At 37.4% G+C, this 14,545-nt stretch overlaps 2 protein-coding genes across 2 annotated transcripts in view; both read left to right on the forward strand.

The window, feature by feature from the left end:
• The first annotated feature begins 652 nt into the window (after window positions 1-652).
• Window positions 653-3,845, forward strand: LOC139996807 (uncharacterized). The gene is made up of 2 exons (XM_072021315.1): window positions 653-773; window positions 1,354-3,845. Exons 1-2 carry the CDS (start codon window positions 726-728, stop codon window positions 3,655-3,657), a joined length of 2,352 nt encoding a protein of 783 aa, XP_071877416.1. The 5' UTR covers window positions 653-725; the 3' UTR covers window positions 3,658-3,845.
• Window positions 3,846-5,127: 1,282 nt separating this feature from the next.
• Window positions 5,128-14,545, forward strand: part of LOC139996803 (uncharacterized) — a 28,158-nt gene continuing 18,740 nt past the window's right edge. The window contains exon 1 of the mRNA XM_072021306.1: window positions 5,128-5,271. Within this exon, the coding sequence (XP_071877407.1) occupies window positions 5,249-5,271 (23 nt within the window). The 5' untranslated portion in view covers window positions 5,128-5,248. The remainder of the gene's footprint in view (window positions 5,272-14,545) is intronic.

Genomic DNA, 14,545 nt, shown 5'->3' on the forward strand with positions numbered 1-14,545 from the left:
TGAATCCATTCAGCAAATAAACCGCGACAATTAAAATAATATTTAGTTATATGATAAACGATATCATCTATGATTATGAACCTGATCTATGTATATTACTGTCCTTGTTAATTAAAATGGTATCGTATTTGGTATATTTCATTTTCCAAATATATTGAAATATTTGAAGCTTTTTTAACCTCTTAAGTTAGGTTATAAATTTGTAATAAAATATTTACAAAATATCTTAATAAATATTTAATATCATTATGTTATAAGAATAATACAAAGATAATATAAAACGTAGAATAGTTTAAGAACAATAGTTTAACAGAAAAAGAGCAAAAAATATTAATAGCCTTTTGTAAAACTTAATCGTCGACACAATTTCGAGCATTTTCCTGGTGAGAAATAAAAACTAACGCATTCGTGTGCCTCGTTGCGATTTTTCTTGCTTTTAACGAGACAAAAATGATCAACCAGTGGCCACGGACGAGCAAACAGCGTCCGCCACTGCTTTACGCTCGCTGATTCAAATCATTCTGATCGACAAGCAACGTTCACCGAGTCCGGAGATAGTTTGTGTTTCGCGAAGTCAAAAGGTGGGGTGCTGATCTTTTTGGATCAGCAAGTCGATATAAAGGCTTTCCACGCGCAGGCGAGATCATTTCATGGGAAAGTGATGTGGCTCGCCGAACCGGAACCGGAAACGGAATAAGTGTCCACGATCGGCGATATCTCGCACCATGCCCTTCTACAAGCTCAATTCTCCACGCCTTGATGGAATGTTTCTGGTAACATCGCCTTTATAGTTATTTATTCGCAATGGGATAGTCACATCATATTATTGTACAATTACAAATTTATCTGAATGATTCGTACATTGAAATTTTGTTAGTCAATATTTAATTGTTTACTTGATTGTTTCAGATTTCGAAGCCTTTTAATATCTTTTAATAAATACGTTCTCTGTTCTTTACACTTTTTATCGGATTTTTTATTACTAGCATAGATAGTCGAATTCTATTATTGAGTTACCAACCTAATAATATTATCATTAGGTGGTAATGACAAAATCCGCAATCACTTAGTTGCCAACCTAATGGACATGATTTTTCAAATAACTTTGCTTCAATGTTTCATAGAATTGATCGCTGTTTTTTAAAATTTTTAAATATCTTTTAATAACAAAAATACCGATTACCTATACTTTTTACTGTATGTTTCGTTAACATTTTTATTAGTAATATTTATTGTGTTTTTTATTATTTTTCGGAAAATGAATATGATTTATTAAAGAAAAAAAAAAAAAAAACAAACATGCTTTTATATAAGAAGGTTGAAACAGATTGAAATTAATCTTTTCTGACGTAGATATGTCTTACGCTGACGATCTTCTGCGTGTTAGCAAATGCCGAATTCTACAAAGCCTTATACGTCGACGATTACCCATGGATTCGCACAAATCGCGAGACTCCTCTCGAATCCGCCTCTTCAGACCACTCGTCATCTTACAGTCGTTTCCTAGAGTCCAGAAAAAAGCACCGTTCCTTGGATTCTGCCGAGTCTTTCGACAAGCCTAGAGAATGGTACTCGTCTTCCGCCACTAAGAAGGTCCCCACAGAGAACAAGAACTTCAAGAAAGTAATATCACCGTTTTACACCATAACGAACAAAGATTCGCAAAAATACAAGGACATGGTGATGAAATCCGGCGTTCCGTATTGTCAGGAAATCAGGAAGAAACAAGTTAATAAGAACAGCGACGCGAAGAATAGTATGGTCTGTTACAAATGTAAGAATCCGAAAAGTGGCGCCACTTACGAGCAATGCTCCTATCATTCTCAGCCATTGACCGATTCTAGCAACGTGGAAAAGATAGCAGTGCCACCTTCAGTGTTCAGAAGTAGGAGATCCAACTCTGAAGAAGCTTTCTCTGGTTTTAAAAATTCCGATGAGTACGGAAGACACGATAATCCGTACAGATTTAACGAAAAGATTTTCTCTGACGCCACGGATGATGTTCCGGCAGAGTATAAAAATAAAGATGAAAAATGCGAGAAAGTGGTGAAGGATTCCATGGTGTGCATGGTGTGTAAGGATACCAAGAGCAATGCAAAGTACGAACAATGTTCGTATGTTCGACAGCCCAGTGAGAAGAGATACGCTTATAGTAAATCTAGCTCACATAAGAATCCCGAGACATTTAAGAACACTGAAGCTGAGAAGGATGATAAAGAGGACGGAAAGAGATATGATAAAGAATATTCGGCAAGTAAACCGATTAAGGAACGTTTCGGCTACGTCGATAAGGAAGAACCAGAGGGAAAATCTCTCGAAGAAACCAAGGAATCGTCTGATAATTGCAAGAAAGTGCAAAAGGACACGAAGACTTGCACTATCTGTAAAGATCCCAAAACAGGTGGAAATTACGAGAGATGCTCGTATACTTATGAGCCAGATGACAAGGTCTATAAATATAGCAAATCAAGAAGCTTTGGATACCCTGACAGTTCTTCCGGAAATAACGATAAGAGAGATGCTAGTGACAAAGAAGACAAATCGTCCGAGGAATCACGAAGCGAACCTGAGGATTACAGCAAGGACTATACTATTCCTGAAAGTTACTACGAGAGAAGTCAGTCCGCTCCATCGAGTTCTTACTTCAAAGGCGACGAATCCAAGTCAAATTATGGCCAGGGTGGCTCTCAAGAAACTAAGTCCGCCTCTGATGAGGATGAATCTTTATCTGGCTATGAAAGATCTAAATCAGAGTCAGAAAGAGTGGCTGAAAGCATCGAACCAAGTCATTGCAAAGAGGTTCAAAAAGATTCTATGACTTGCAAGGTCTGTAAAGACCCAAAAACCGGAAGTAACTCTGAACAATGTTCGTACAAGTATCTACCAAGTGACAAGAGTTATTCGTATTCGAAATCTAAATCATTTGGTAGCCCAACTGAATCGAAAGACAAATCTTACGACGGATCCGAGAAGAAAGAATCCAAGGAGCCTTACGAAAGTCCTGGCTATGATTATTCTTCTAAGAAGATGCCCTACGTTACCGACAGCGATATCAAAGACGAATTTTCGGTTTCTGATCAGACAAAGGAATCGGAAGCAAAAGAAGAATCAGCGAAATCTGCTTTAAAGAAAAGCGACGCAGGCTTCTACGATGCGTTCAAGAAGAAGGCAGAGATTCAGAAGGTTCTTCAGGAGTTCCAGAAGGAAGATCGTTCCAACTGTAAGAAGTTGATGCGTGACAAAATGACTTGCTACCAATGTGTCGACGAAAAAGGTTTCCAAAAGGAGGAGTGCGCTTTTGTAACTTCTGAAGAACCATCTGTCGATAAATCGGATTATCGAGAAGAGAAAGAATACCATGTAGAGCCTACTAAAAAGGTTCCCAGGTCAATCACCGACCAACATCCTCTGCATGATTTTCCTATCGAACCAGAAGCTGCCGCGAGTGAGGGAGCATACGTAAAACGAGAACAAGCAGACAAGGAGAAGGATTCTGGAGAGGTTGAAAGATCCAAGGAGGTTGAACCTTACGAATTCGCAGCAGAGACTAAACCTCTGTTTGATAAGGTTCTTGGATTCACACTTCCGGCGTACATGCTGAGTACTTCCGAACACGAGGAAGAGTTTGATAAGATCGTAGCGAGTAAGGGGATTTAAAGATATTGTTTTTGTATCTTCTTGATAGATTTTACGATGCTTAATCGCTTGTAGAACTTCGATTAAAAATAGAATTACAGTTCATATACGAAACTCGGATCTAAAGGTCGCTAGGGGTATTTTAATTGATAAAAATATAATATTTTTTAATCGTTTATATTTTATTTCCATCGTAAAGTTATTTAGTATATAAGTGGTACTGAATTGTTATATGGTTTGTAATTAAATTTCTTCTTGTTTAAACAATGGTGAAATTAATGTTTGCCCGATTACGTAGAATTGCGTTACGGTTACGCTCGATCGGACAAGAAATTAGAAACTTCGCTTGCTGCATTTATTGCCACCGACTTTTTATTAAACGCTATTTCGTTTTTTCTATTTTTTATTCTGTATATGTAGGAGAAAGAGAATAGAAGATTTCTTCTGTTCATATTTCGTGAGAAGAAAGTGAGAATACGAGAGTGATATCTACTGTCGTTCTATTTCGTCATGGATGACTGGCTGTGGGTAAAGAAACTATCTCGACAAAATCTAACAGATTACGAAATATCGTTTTTCATTATAGCTTTATTCGTCAACCGAGAAACCTTTTGTCGTTTTAATACAACTCATTATTCCCTTGGACTATCCATCTAGAAAACCATTTCTTTTTCATATACAATTTTATCATTTAATAGTTAAATTTCCAATTCAGAGAGACATAAATTATTCTCAAAAATAGTCGTAGTTCCTAATTAATTTTCAATACATTTCACTTTTACATTCCCATCAACATTCGCTTATTTCCTCTTCATTGCACAAGATTCTCCGTGTTTTTTTTTTTTTTTTTTTTTCAAATTTCAATTTCCCAAATTTTCTAACCTACATCTCTTAGCACCTAAATTCTATCTTTTTCAAACTTAATCCATTTCTCCTTCGCACCTAAATAAAATTCACAAAGTTAGTTGCAACAGATCCTTCAAATCTTCATTTTCCACCCTGCAACGTCAAAAATCTATTTAGACAAAATCTACTTTTTTCTGCGAAACTCTCGAAGCTTCTTCATTTTTCATCTGGTAATAACGAAAGCCATCTGTTGGTCATCAATTCAAACTTACAAAAAAATACAAAATCCACCAAATTCAACGCAGCAGATCCTTAAATCCTTCGTCTTTATTATTTAAATTCGCAATATTAAAAATTAACTCCTTTCGATCTCAAGTCGCTCCTGTTCACCTGCAACCGATCTTCCACGTCGACTGTGCGTGAATATCTCGGTTTGTCCGATCGCGTCACAGCGTGCAGCGTATCGCGGCGACAAAGAGGAATGGCGGCGGAATCCGAGCGTGGTCCACGATCCGGGTGATCGTGGTCAGCCAGCAGTAGCAGCGGGCGCGCGCTAGTGTCGACATCGGTGCTGCTCGTCCCTTTCCAGATCCGTTACCTTCCACCTCCTCGTACGCTCACGGACCTCCGTGGAACAGGTACGGCCAGCCAGAAAGAGAAGAACCGGTTCCTGTCGGCTGGTGGAAAGCGGCACGAGGCGGCACGAGCTTAACCCGGCACACCGGATTTCGTATCGTCTGCGGCGGATACCGAACCCTATCCGAGTATGAGCACCTCGACGTTCGTGGGGTAAGCGTGGATTTTCCTTTTCCTCCTATTTCGTAAAACAGACAAAGAAAAATAGGCAGCTGAAGTAGATAAAGTGTCCAAGGGTTCTCGATCGTTGATATTTCATTTCGCTGACACGAGGTTCTAGGGAGTTTTTTTTTTATTGTGGCTGTTCTGCTAATCCTCGGATACCTAACATAGATCTTTTTGTCCTGAAACAGCAAATTGCTATAGATGAACGATAGATATCTTAAATTTGCTGCTTGTTGCTTCATGTAAACTTTGCTATAGTTCTTTTTTTTTTTTTTTTTTTTATTTATTTATTTGGATTTTACAATTTGTCCGGAAGGACATTTGGTAAAATATTATATCTTAGTGAATAAAAAAATAAAAATAAAAATATAGCACGTGGGTGGCTACCCCCAACGGGGTACCATTGTCGTGTTTGCTAGGTTATATCCTTTGTGTTGTTCGAAGATCTTGAAAAAATAATTGGACAGCTTTCTGGAAAGAGAACTCGTAAGGCAAAATGGTGAATTAGAAAATTGTATCGCAAGCCTTGATTCTTGTTTTCCAATATTAGCTACTGCTTTAAATAAACGCGTGATCGTCGAGCTAACGAGAATCTTAGAAAGATGCCACGAATGCTATCGTGATAATCGTAATAAAAATTCTTAAATCGTTCACAAATTTCATAATAATCCGACTCTTTTATCATAAAATACATTAGCTGGCTATGTATTTATCGTAGATGTGTATGCCATTTTTTTTTCTGCAAACTACTCAATTATGTAAGTATAATAAAATCTAAAAACGTATATCCTGGTTGGCTTTCGTATTTCCGTGCTGGAGATACCAGTTCTCGAGGATTTTGTGATTTGTATATAAAAAGGAAAGTTTCTGGTGACCAGAAATGGTAGGATAGGTGAAACTGGTTTCTAGTTTGGCGCTCGGAAGGACTCGTCCGGTGAGAAGGACCTGCTTGTTCTTTTTGCTGCTTCGATTCGGCTTCTTCAGCTTCGTTGTTGGGGTTGCTCGAGGATACTCCTGTGGACAGAGTAGCTTTGTTACAAGCGACTGAAGAGGTTTAAAAGCTAGCGGAATGCTGTCGTTGCGCGCAATTTGTTTAATGATGTTTGCGAAGATTCTGAAGTAGATTCATGTAAGAGGATGGCTATCACGATTTTGCTAATCTGCGCAGTTGATTCTCACTTCCAGCTTGTACAGAAATAGCGGCGACGTTTTGGAACGCGTTAGGGGATTGAGAAAGGTCGGGATCTTCCCCGTTTCACGTTCATGGGGTCCGAGTTTCACGTTTGAGAAAAGTCACATAACCTCTTACAAAATTTCTATTTTAAGTTGCAACTCGATTTTGCTACGTTCGATAGAATTCTTTTAACCCATTGACCACCAAGCAATATATTATTATAACATTATTATGTGTTAAATTTTTGAAATTTCATAGAAATGTAGAATTCTTTTTTACAACGACAATTGCTAAAAAGCAGAATTTGATAACGTAAATTGTTTGGAAAACATGGCGAATGAAATGTATTAACGTAGCGTTGGCCCTCGCTGGATTATCTGGCAAACTTTCTACCGTACAAAATTCTTAATTTATTTCTTTTTTTTCGTATAATTTGCAGCATTAACAAAGGCTGAATTTAAAAATCACCATTCATGGTATTTTTTCTATGTCCACAACCGCGCGTTTATTTAAAGCAGTTCAAAATTGCAGAAATAGTAAATCGGTAAACAAAATCGTCTGCCAAGTACAATTATTAGAAGCAATAAATCCGACACGTTGGTCTGAGCTTCGTGTCTTTCCAAAATATTACAATTTCGAGTATTTCAATCCTGCTGTTGGATACCTTTTCATTTTTAAATAATATGGCGGCAAAATTGACAAAGAATAGTAAATCGCGAGCAACTCGTTCGTTGAAGATGGCAGCTCGAACGACGGGCTTTGCGACGATTCTAAGAAGGAGCTGCTCGACCTATATTTCGTCGTTGAAAAAGAAAACACCAAGGAGCATTCATCGAAAGATTCTCTGTTCAGTGGTTCGTGACTGCTCGATATTGCTTTTGATTAATTGCTTCCTTCGTATGGGTTTCTCTCGCACGATCGATCAACCATTTCTCGATCCTAACCTTGCTTCGCGATTCCAATAAAAATCTACACGCGTGAAAGTATGTACAGTGGCTAGAAAAAATATTTCTACGTACCCTTAGTCCGCAAAGAAGAATTTGTAATTTTATTTTAAGGTTCTACGTTTTATTTTCATAGTATTAGATTTTTCTAATGAAAGTATATATTGCCAAATGACTATACTATAAATGGAATAATAAATTCAATGGCATACAAATACTTGTATGCTTATAGCCACCGTGTATGAAATAGAATTGGAATAAACAAAGGAACGTATCGAAAGTCTAAAATTCTTCTCTGAAATTTGTATTAGATCAGATTAGGTTACGTAAGGCGTTTGGAACGTGCATATTTCAGAAAAGAGGAACTTTGGCCTATTTATAACGAGTACAATTACACAAAGTGAAAATCATTATGCACCTGAGCACAACAATTTCCAATTTGGCAACACTAAACTAAGTCGAGCAGAATAAGTTATAAATAAATCGAAAATTGCATGAAACCGTCCGAGATTCGAAATGGTGTATTTCCTTCAGAATTAAGGAAATTCGAATTCGTAAATTCGAAAAATGACATTTTATAAAATAGAGAAGGAGAAATTTTGAGATAAGAAGAAAATCAGACATTTTAAAGGAAATAAGAAGCTAAGACGATGCATCGAACGAAGGAAAGCTCGCGGAGTGTGTTTATAGTTACCACCCACGACGAGATTCTATATCTACGTGTATGAGTAATCTCAGCAGGCAGCTCGATGAAATAATCGATGCATCGGGACCGTTCGATTACCCCTTGTCTTTTATTTCTTCACGAAAATTCAATCCTCACGAGATCCAGGTTCACGTTACAAATTCAAATTTCCCGCCATTCTTCATTCGTTACGTTACACGTCTCATATTGCAGATTTACATTGTTGACGTAGCGCAGAGTGCACGATAAACAAAGCTTGCTTTGTAGCTTCAGATGACGTCCATTTTTCCGCAAAAACATAAACCTCGTGTTGGCTACGTTTGTCTAGAGTTAGACACACGCCTACGCTTCATCCAGTGTTGCAGTGTTTCCGATTCTTGCCACTGCTGCAAAAAACATTGCTTGGACGTCAGTCAGCGGCGAAATTTTCGTTCGCATGTGGGTTCGTCTTTAGACGTTTTGTTAGACACACAGTAATCTTTAATACGCGTCCGGTATCCCAAGGTTAAACATCGATGAGAGGTTCGTGGAGAAAAATGAATTTTGCAAAAACTCTACTGTACATACAAAATTACAAAGACCAATTATGGCAAACCTAGAGCCTTTGAAATATGCAAACTTTCTTCTTCCCAAGCAATGAATATCTCATGGAAACTCCTGCAATGTAGCTCGATATAAATTTGCTCCCCGGTATATCAGCTAAATGATTTTGCGATAGCAACTCTAATCCACTTGCACGGTGAAACTTTTCCTAAAAAGAAAGAAGGTCAAGTAACAAACCTTGCATTATTTAACATCGTTATATATTATATTGATATATTATATATGATATGATATATTATATATATTATATTGAACATCTCTCATAAAGCTCTGCCAACAGATTTCCAAATTTTAACTACATTCCTATTCACAAAGATGTATCCTAATTTACCTGATCACCCCGAGCTACTTAAACTATAGTTTAAACAGTAGATGCTTGTTCTAGCCAACTGTCGTTGGAATGAAACGATGTAGCTACTCTCACAAGGATCTATATATCTGATTGTTCGAATGTCGCCATAACCGTAGCCTTAACCCTTTGCACTGCTATGTCAAGTATGACTCTACATCAGTTTTTATCTCAGCAGCTCCTTCGTCGAGCCCCACTCGACATCCTTTCATGTCCGCCATTTTTCGTGAAAGAACAGCAGGATACACTTAAAAATCACAACAACACATACAACAATAGTGTGAATAAAACTGGTATCTAAGTGAATTTCTTTCTTCCTTTATTTATTTAAATTCTCTTATTTTTTAGTTAAAGTAAATGTCAAATAAAACACTTAAAAGCGTTGGCAGCTGCTGCCAACGAAATTGAAATAAAATTCCCAGTGCAAAGTGGTTAATCTGACAATGATTTTCATCTTGACAAAGGTGATCGCGTTCGATGGTCTCCATTGGGACAGGGTGGATCGACGAACGTTTGTCGCGATGGAAATACACCGACGGGTTTCTAGGTCCACGCCTACGAATCATCCAATTTTGAACGTCTCGGAACCTTGCTCGAGCCCCGCAGTTTAAGCTCCAACCGATTCCATTCTTGTCTGATCAGCTACGTGACTAGGCGCGCCGCATTCTCTCTCCCTCTATTGGTCTTAGCCGATCCGCCTCGTCATCAGGAAAATTCGCAGGTGTGAACGACCCTTTGATCAAGAGGGTACGGGAAAATTGTTCATTGCCACGTGCCGTGCCCGACTGGCCGCCACGGTGTATTTTTAAACGCTTCGTGTATCGTTAGCATCGTGTTTTCGACGTCGATCACTCGCGAGAGCTGTTCCTCGTCTTCTCGCCATATTTTCTATGTGTATAGAGTTTCGTCGATCGATAATCGATCCGTTCATCGATATACACTGAGCCAACTCGTCGTTAGACTGTGTTTATCTCGTTTTTGCCGGATCATTGCTTTCTCCTTCCAGGATAATCGTCTCGTGCCTTTTTTCTCAGACCATCGAGCGAGGATCGTATTTCGTTTCTTTTTTCACGGGTGAACGAACGATTTGCGGTCGATGAAATATTTTGCAGTCGTTCTTTCTGTTTGGCTACTGCTCTTTGTTTTCTCTGTTTTTTTTTTTTTTTTTGGTTAAACGTACTCGTTGAGGCAATTTAGTTGCAGTTTTGTATCAAACTGAAATAATTGAGTAGGAAAACTTGGATCGGATACCTTTTAGTTTGTTCGGTTTCCGGCGCAAGGCAAACAGCGTTTGACAAATTAATTTGCCGATCGGCTCGGTATCGGACACCTGACGTGTGCTCGCCTTGCTCGCGGAGAAGCCACGACGCGTCGAAGCCCTAAAAATAAAATAATCGGAAGCATTTTGTGCGGCGCGGTAACGCGCAGGTCGAACCGCGCTAAATTTAACCACGCCTCGCGTATCTACCTAAATACATTGGTACAAGCCACGGCCTGTTGTTGGCTGGGTTCCGAGCATCGCGACACCGCGCCACCACCGCTCACCCTCACCGAGCTTTTCCGAGAAAGTTCGTCTTTTGCCGGAACCTGGATCCTTTAATCGGAATAATCGCAGAAAATACATTTCCGTGTTTTCATTTTATCGCTTGACATTATATTTACAACGAGGTTTTTGTCACGCAGAACCATCAAATTTGTAGAACGTAGATTAGCTCTTAACGATCGACGACAACTGCTGAACCGCAAATGAGTGCCAATTGGGTTCTAAAGATTTATGTAAATCACGAATTCCACGGATGAATCATAAACAAAATATTAGATGAGTGAAATACGAGAAACTCATCTTCGTTTAACAAATAAAAGAATTTTCATTTGTTTCGAGAGGAACTTCGGCATAAAATTGAAAACCATGCGCGTCGATAAACTATGGATATTTATGCGTTTATGGGACATTTCAATGGAACGATCTGCAGAATGCACGTAACGTGGAAAGATATATAAAACATCTGAAGAAAAGTACACGTTATAATATCTAATGGAGGAAACGAATTTAGTTTAATTTTTTTGATTATTCGCATAAACATTCGCAGCTTCTCGAATAAGCTTTTTAACAACAAAGAAACGTGATTGCGTGAAAAATAATTGAAAAAGTACAGCAGATTTAACAATCGATTTTTCGCCACCTATGTCGCCTAAAATCAACTAAAAGCTGAGGCAAACTATTCGATCGCCCTCTGTGTTTATTATTTTTTTCAGTTGGTTCATCGTTCCAGTCTCGTTTCTCCTGCAAAATTTTGCAGCGTGGAAACGATCAACGCGTTTTCCGAGAAAGTCGACCGCGTGAATTACGATTCCAGTCATGATAACAATGACGTCATCTGTCTGATTCAATGTTAAAATTAGTCAAGGGCGGGTTCACGGTTCATGATTTTGATAGCGTTTTTCTTGCAAATATTACGATCTCACTTTAAGGTTAGGTTGGAAAGGGTTAATTGAACAATTTTTTGAATTTTCTACCAGTTGAATTGTTTTAGTAGTGGCAATATATGTAATTGAACCGAGAACAAGAAGACACGTGGCACCGATCAGCATGCCAAAAAAGCGACGTCGTGTCGAAGCCATATCTCCAAAATTCTATTATTAAAGGAGACTTTCGTACGCCACCGAGAGTTTGCCATGGGTCGTACATTGTTTTGCGAAACACGTTTCTGTATTTTGAGACCAGGCCGTTAAATGCTTGTAAATGTGTGACAAAATTAGTATTTGTTTTGTATAGATAATATAGAAAGAGAACGATGCTTAGTTGAAATGGTTAGGTGGTTAGATGATTAGAGGTTAGTTGAAAGATGATCCAAGCAATCGGAGTTTATAAAATGGTACAATTTTTTAATGAAACGTTATAATTTTGAATTACATTCAAACATTATATGGAAAGAAATTTGCCTTATTTTGCGAATTTTAGAAATCGTAAATCTTCCATGATAAACGACTAGACAGATCCTTTGTTATTAATTCTCGAGCTTTCGCAACTGCTAAAAAGGAATTGTTATAAAAAGTTCAATCACCTTGTTGAAATTAAATGAACAATATAGTGGATCGAGTACACTGACAACGGTACCAGCAAAAATAGAGAACTATCAATATCGAGCAGATAGTTGGTCGATCGTTGCTTGAAACTGTACTGTAAAAATAACGACTCTTTAAATAGCAGATCATCATAAGCTACACGCAATTTCGTCAGTGAAATGACTGCTGGCCATTTTTCGTGCCACGAACGTTTCGCGCGTCGTCCAAACTAACCATTAATAGCTCCTATTATCTAAAGATTATCTCACGCCCAGTTATACTGATTCTCGAGTAGAATGCCTTGTGGTAAAATAAACGTAGATGTAACGTTAGATTCATACAAATATACATGTATTAGGTTGTCCGAAAAGTTTCTTTCGTTTTGTACGGAAATAATAGACGCACAATGTTTTTTGTTTTATATTAGTTTATTGAATTATGCGCGAACGTAATAATAGGAATATAATATTTAATTCAATAAAATGATATAAAACAGAAGCTTTTGGACAACTTGATATATATCGACTATGATTCTCTGCGGCAAAAAATGTAACGTATTAGAGTGAAATTGGGCATTTAGACGTGGATAGTTCAAACCAGGGCCGGCGTGACTTTTTGAGGGGCCTGGTCCAAAAATTTTGCGGGTCCTGGATACATATTGAAATCCTACACTTAAATTTTACAAGGAATTATTTATTTACAAATGCTGTTGTATATTATATATTTTTATAAGCAGATTTTTAAACAAATCCAAGTAATATTTTTTTGCATGCATAATTCGCTTTCAAGGGGCAAAAAGTTCAATGAGAGTAGAAAATCTGTAATCATTGTATGACTTTTGCAAAAATTAGTTTAATGTTTCTAAAAAGTATATTTTTTTGAAAGCGCCTGGATTTTTTTTTATCTCAAGTAGTTTCCAGGATATGACGACTTTATGGGGTTACATTGAACTTTCATGATTTTTCTCACTCCTTTAAACTGAATCATCGCTACTAAAAAAATGTCTTTCATCTGTTAATGGTATCGTCATTCTGTAAAAAGTTAATCGAAATCGGTGGTTTTTAATTGAGTAATTTTCGTAGGCGGGGCCCCTCAAAACCTGCCTTGCGCCGGCCCTGGTTCAAAGCTATTATAAATTGATTATAAAACATTAGAGTATTCTGAAAATTCTAAGCTTATTTATCGATTTGCATCGATACCATTTTATTTCTATTTCAAGTTACATTTATCCATTTTAACGAAAGATAAATTGGTATAGTACCATGATAATACACTCAAAACAGGCCATATCCCCCCAGAAGAGTTCTTATACCTAGATGAAAAAAATATACCCATAATTTACCACATAAAAAGGAAAATATGAATTAAAACAATATTTTACGAAGAGAATTTAAATGGACAGACCATAGATACTAGGTGCAGATACAAAGACACAAAAGACAAACACAGAAAGAACATAAAAGAGTATTGGTGGATGTTAAAATCATAAAAAAAAGAAAAAAAAAAAGAGAGAGAACCGCAAAACGTCAGTTGAGTCTCTCGCCTTGTAAAATAAGTGTAAATATTGTAAATAAATCTAAATGACGTCCTCCTACCAATCCCACTCCTCCTTCCCCCACCCTTCCCCCAGTCACTTAGCCCCACAGGAACTAAAAGTAGGCTACCGATCTGTCCTATTTTGCGACCTAGTTTTCAGGACAAAAGAAGAAGGAGAAGATAACATCGTATAAAAGCACCACTTTTGAGTAGCTTAAATTAAATTACAAACTGTTATTTGTTAAAAACGTAAACCCAAAATATGGTATACCGTCGCGTAACAGTACTTTTGCCAAAACCATTTTCAAACAGAAATTCATTGCTTATTGTGAATACACATATGTAATTTATATTTTTCTTGGGCAATAATCGTTATATATATATATATAATATAATATATAATATGTAATATATGTAATATAATATAATATAATATAATATAATATGTTATAGCTCGTTGCTTAGCTTTATGGCTACTTAGGCCATTCCATTTCATTCTCTTTGACTTATATATAACCTTATATGTATATACCACAATATGGCCACAAAGTGTTCCAAATAACATTTAACAAGATTTTAGAGAAAATATTAAAATACAATAATTTTTAGGTCATTTGTGTGATTTATAACAGACGATAAGCCAGCAGATACATTAAAGAGAGTGGTCGCGGGTTTAGCAAACTAATTAAACGAAGCAGCCTTCCTACGCGCGATCACTTCCTTAAAAGGATTAGGCAATGAAACATAGTCGAGTCATCGAAAGATAAGTTGCGGTCGCGACGATACATATTTAGGTTACCGTTTCTCATTCGTTCCTTGATAATTCCAAAAGCAATTCAGTTGAACCGATGGCAAACACGCGGCAGCAGCGGCTACCGTGTCCTCAAGGAAATAAATCTTCTTGC

The sequence above is a fragment of the Bombus fervidus genome, chromosome 19 (assembly GCF_041682495.2).
Source record: "Bombus fervidus isolate BK054 chromosome 19, iyBomFerv1, whole genome shotgun sequence".
Taxonomy (NCBI): Eukaryota; Metazoa; Arthropoda; class Insecta; order Hymenoptera; family Apidae; genus Bombus; species Bombus fervidus.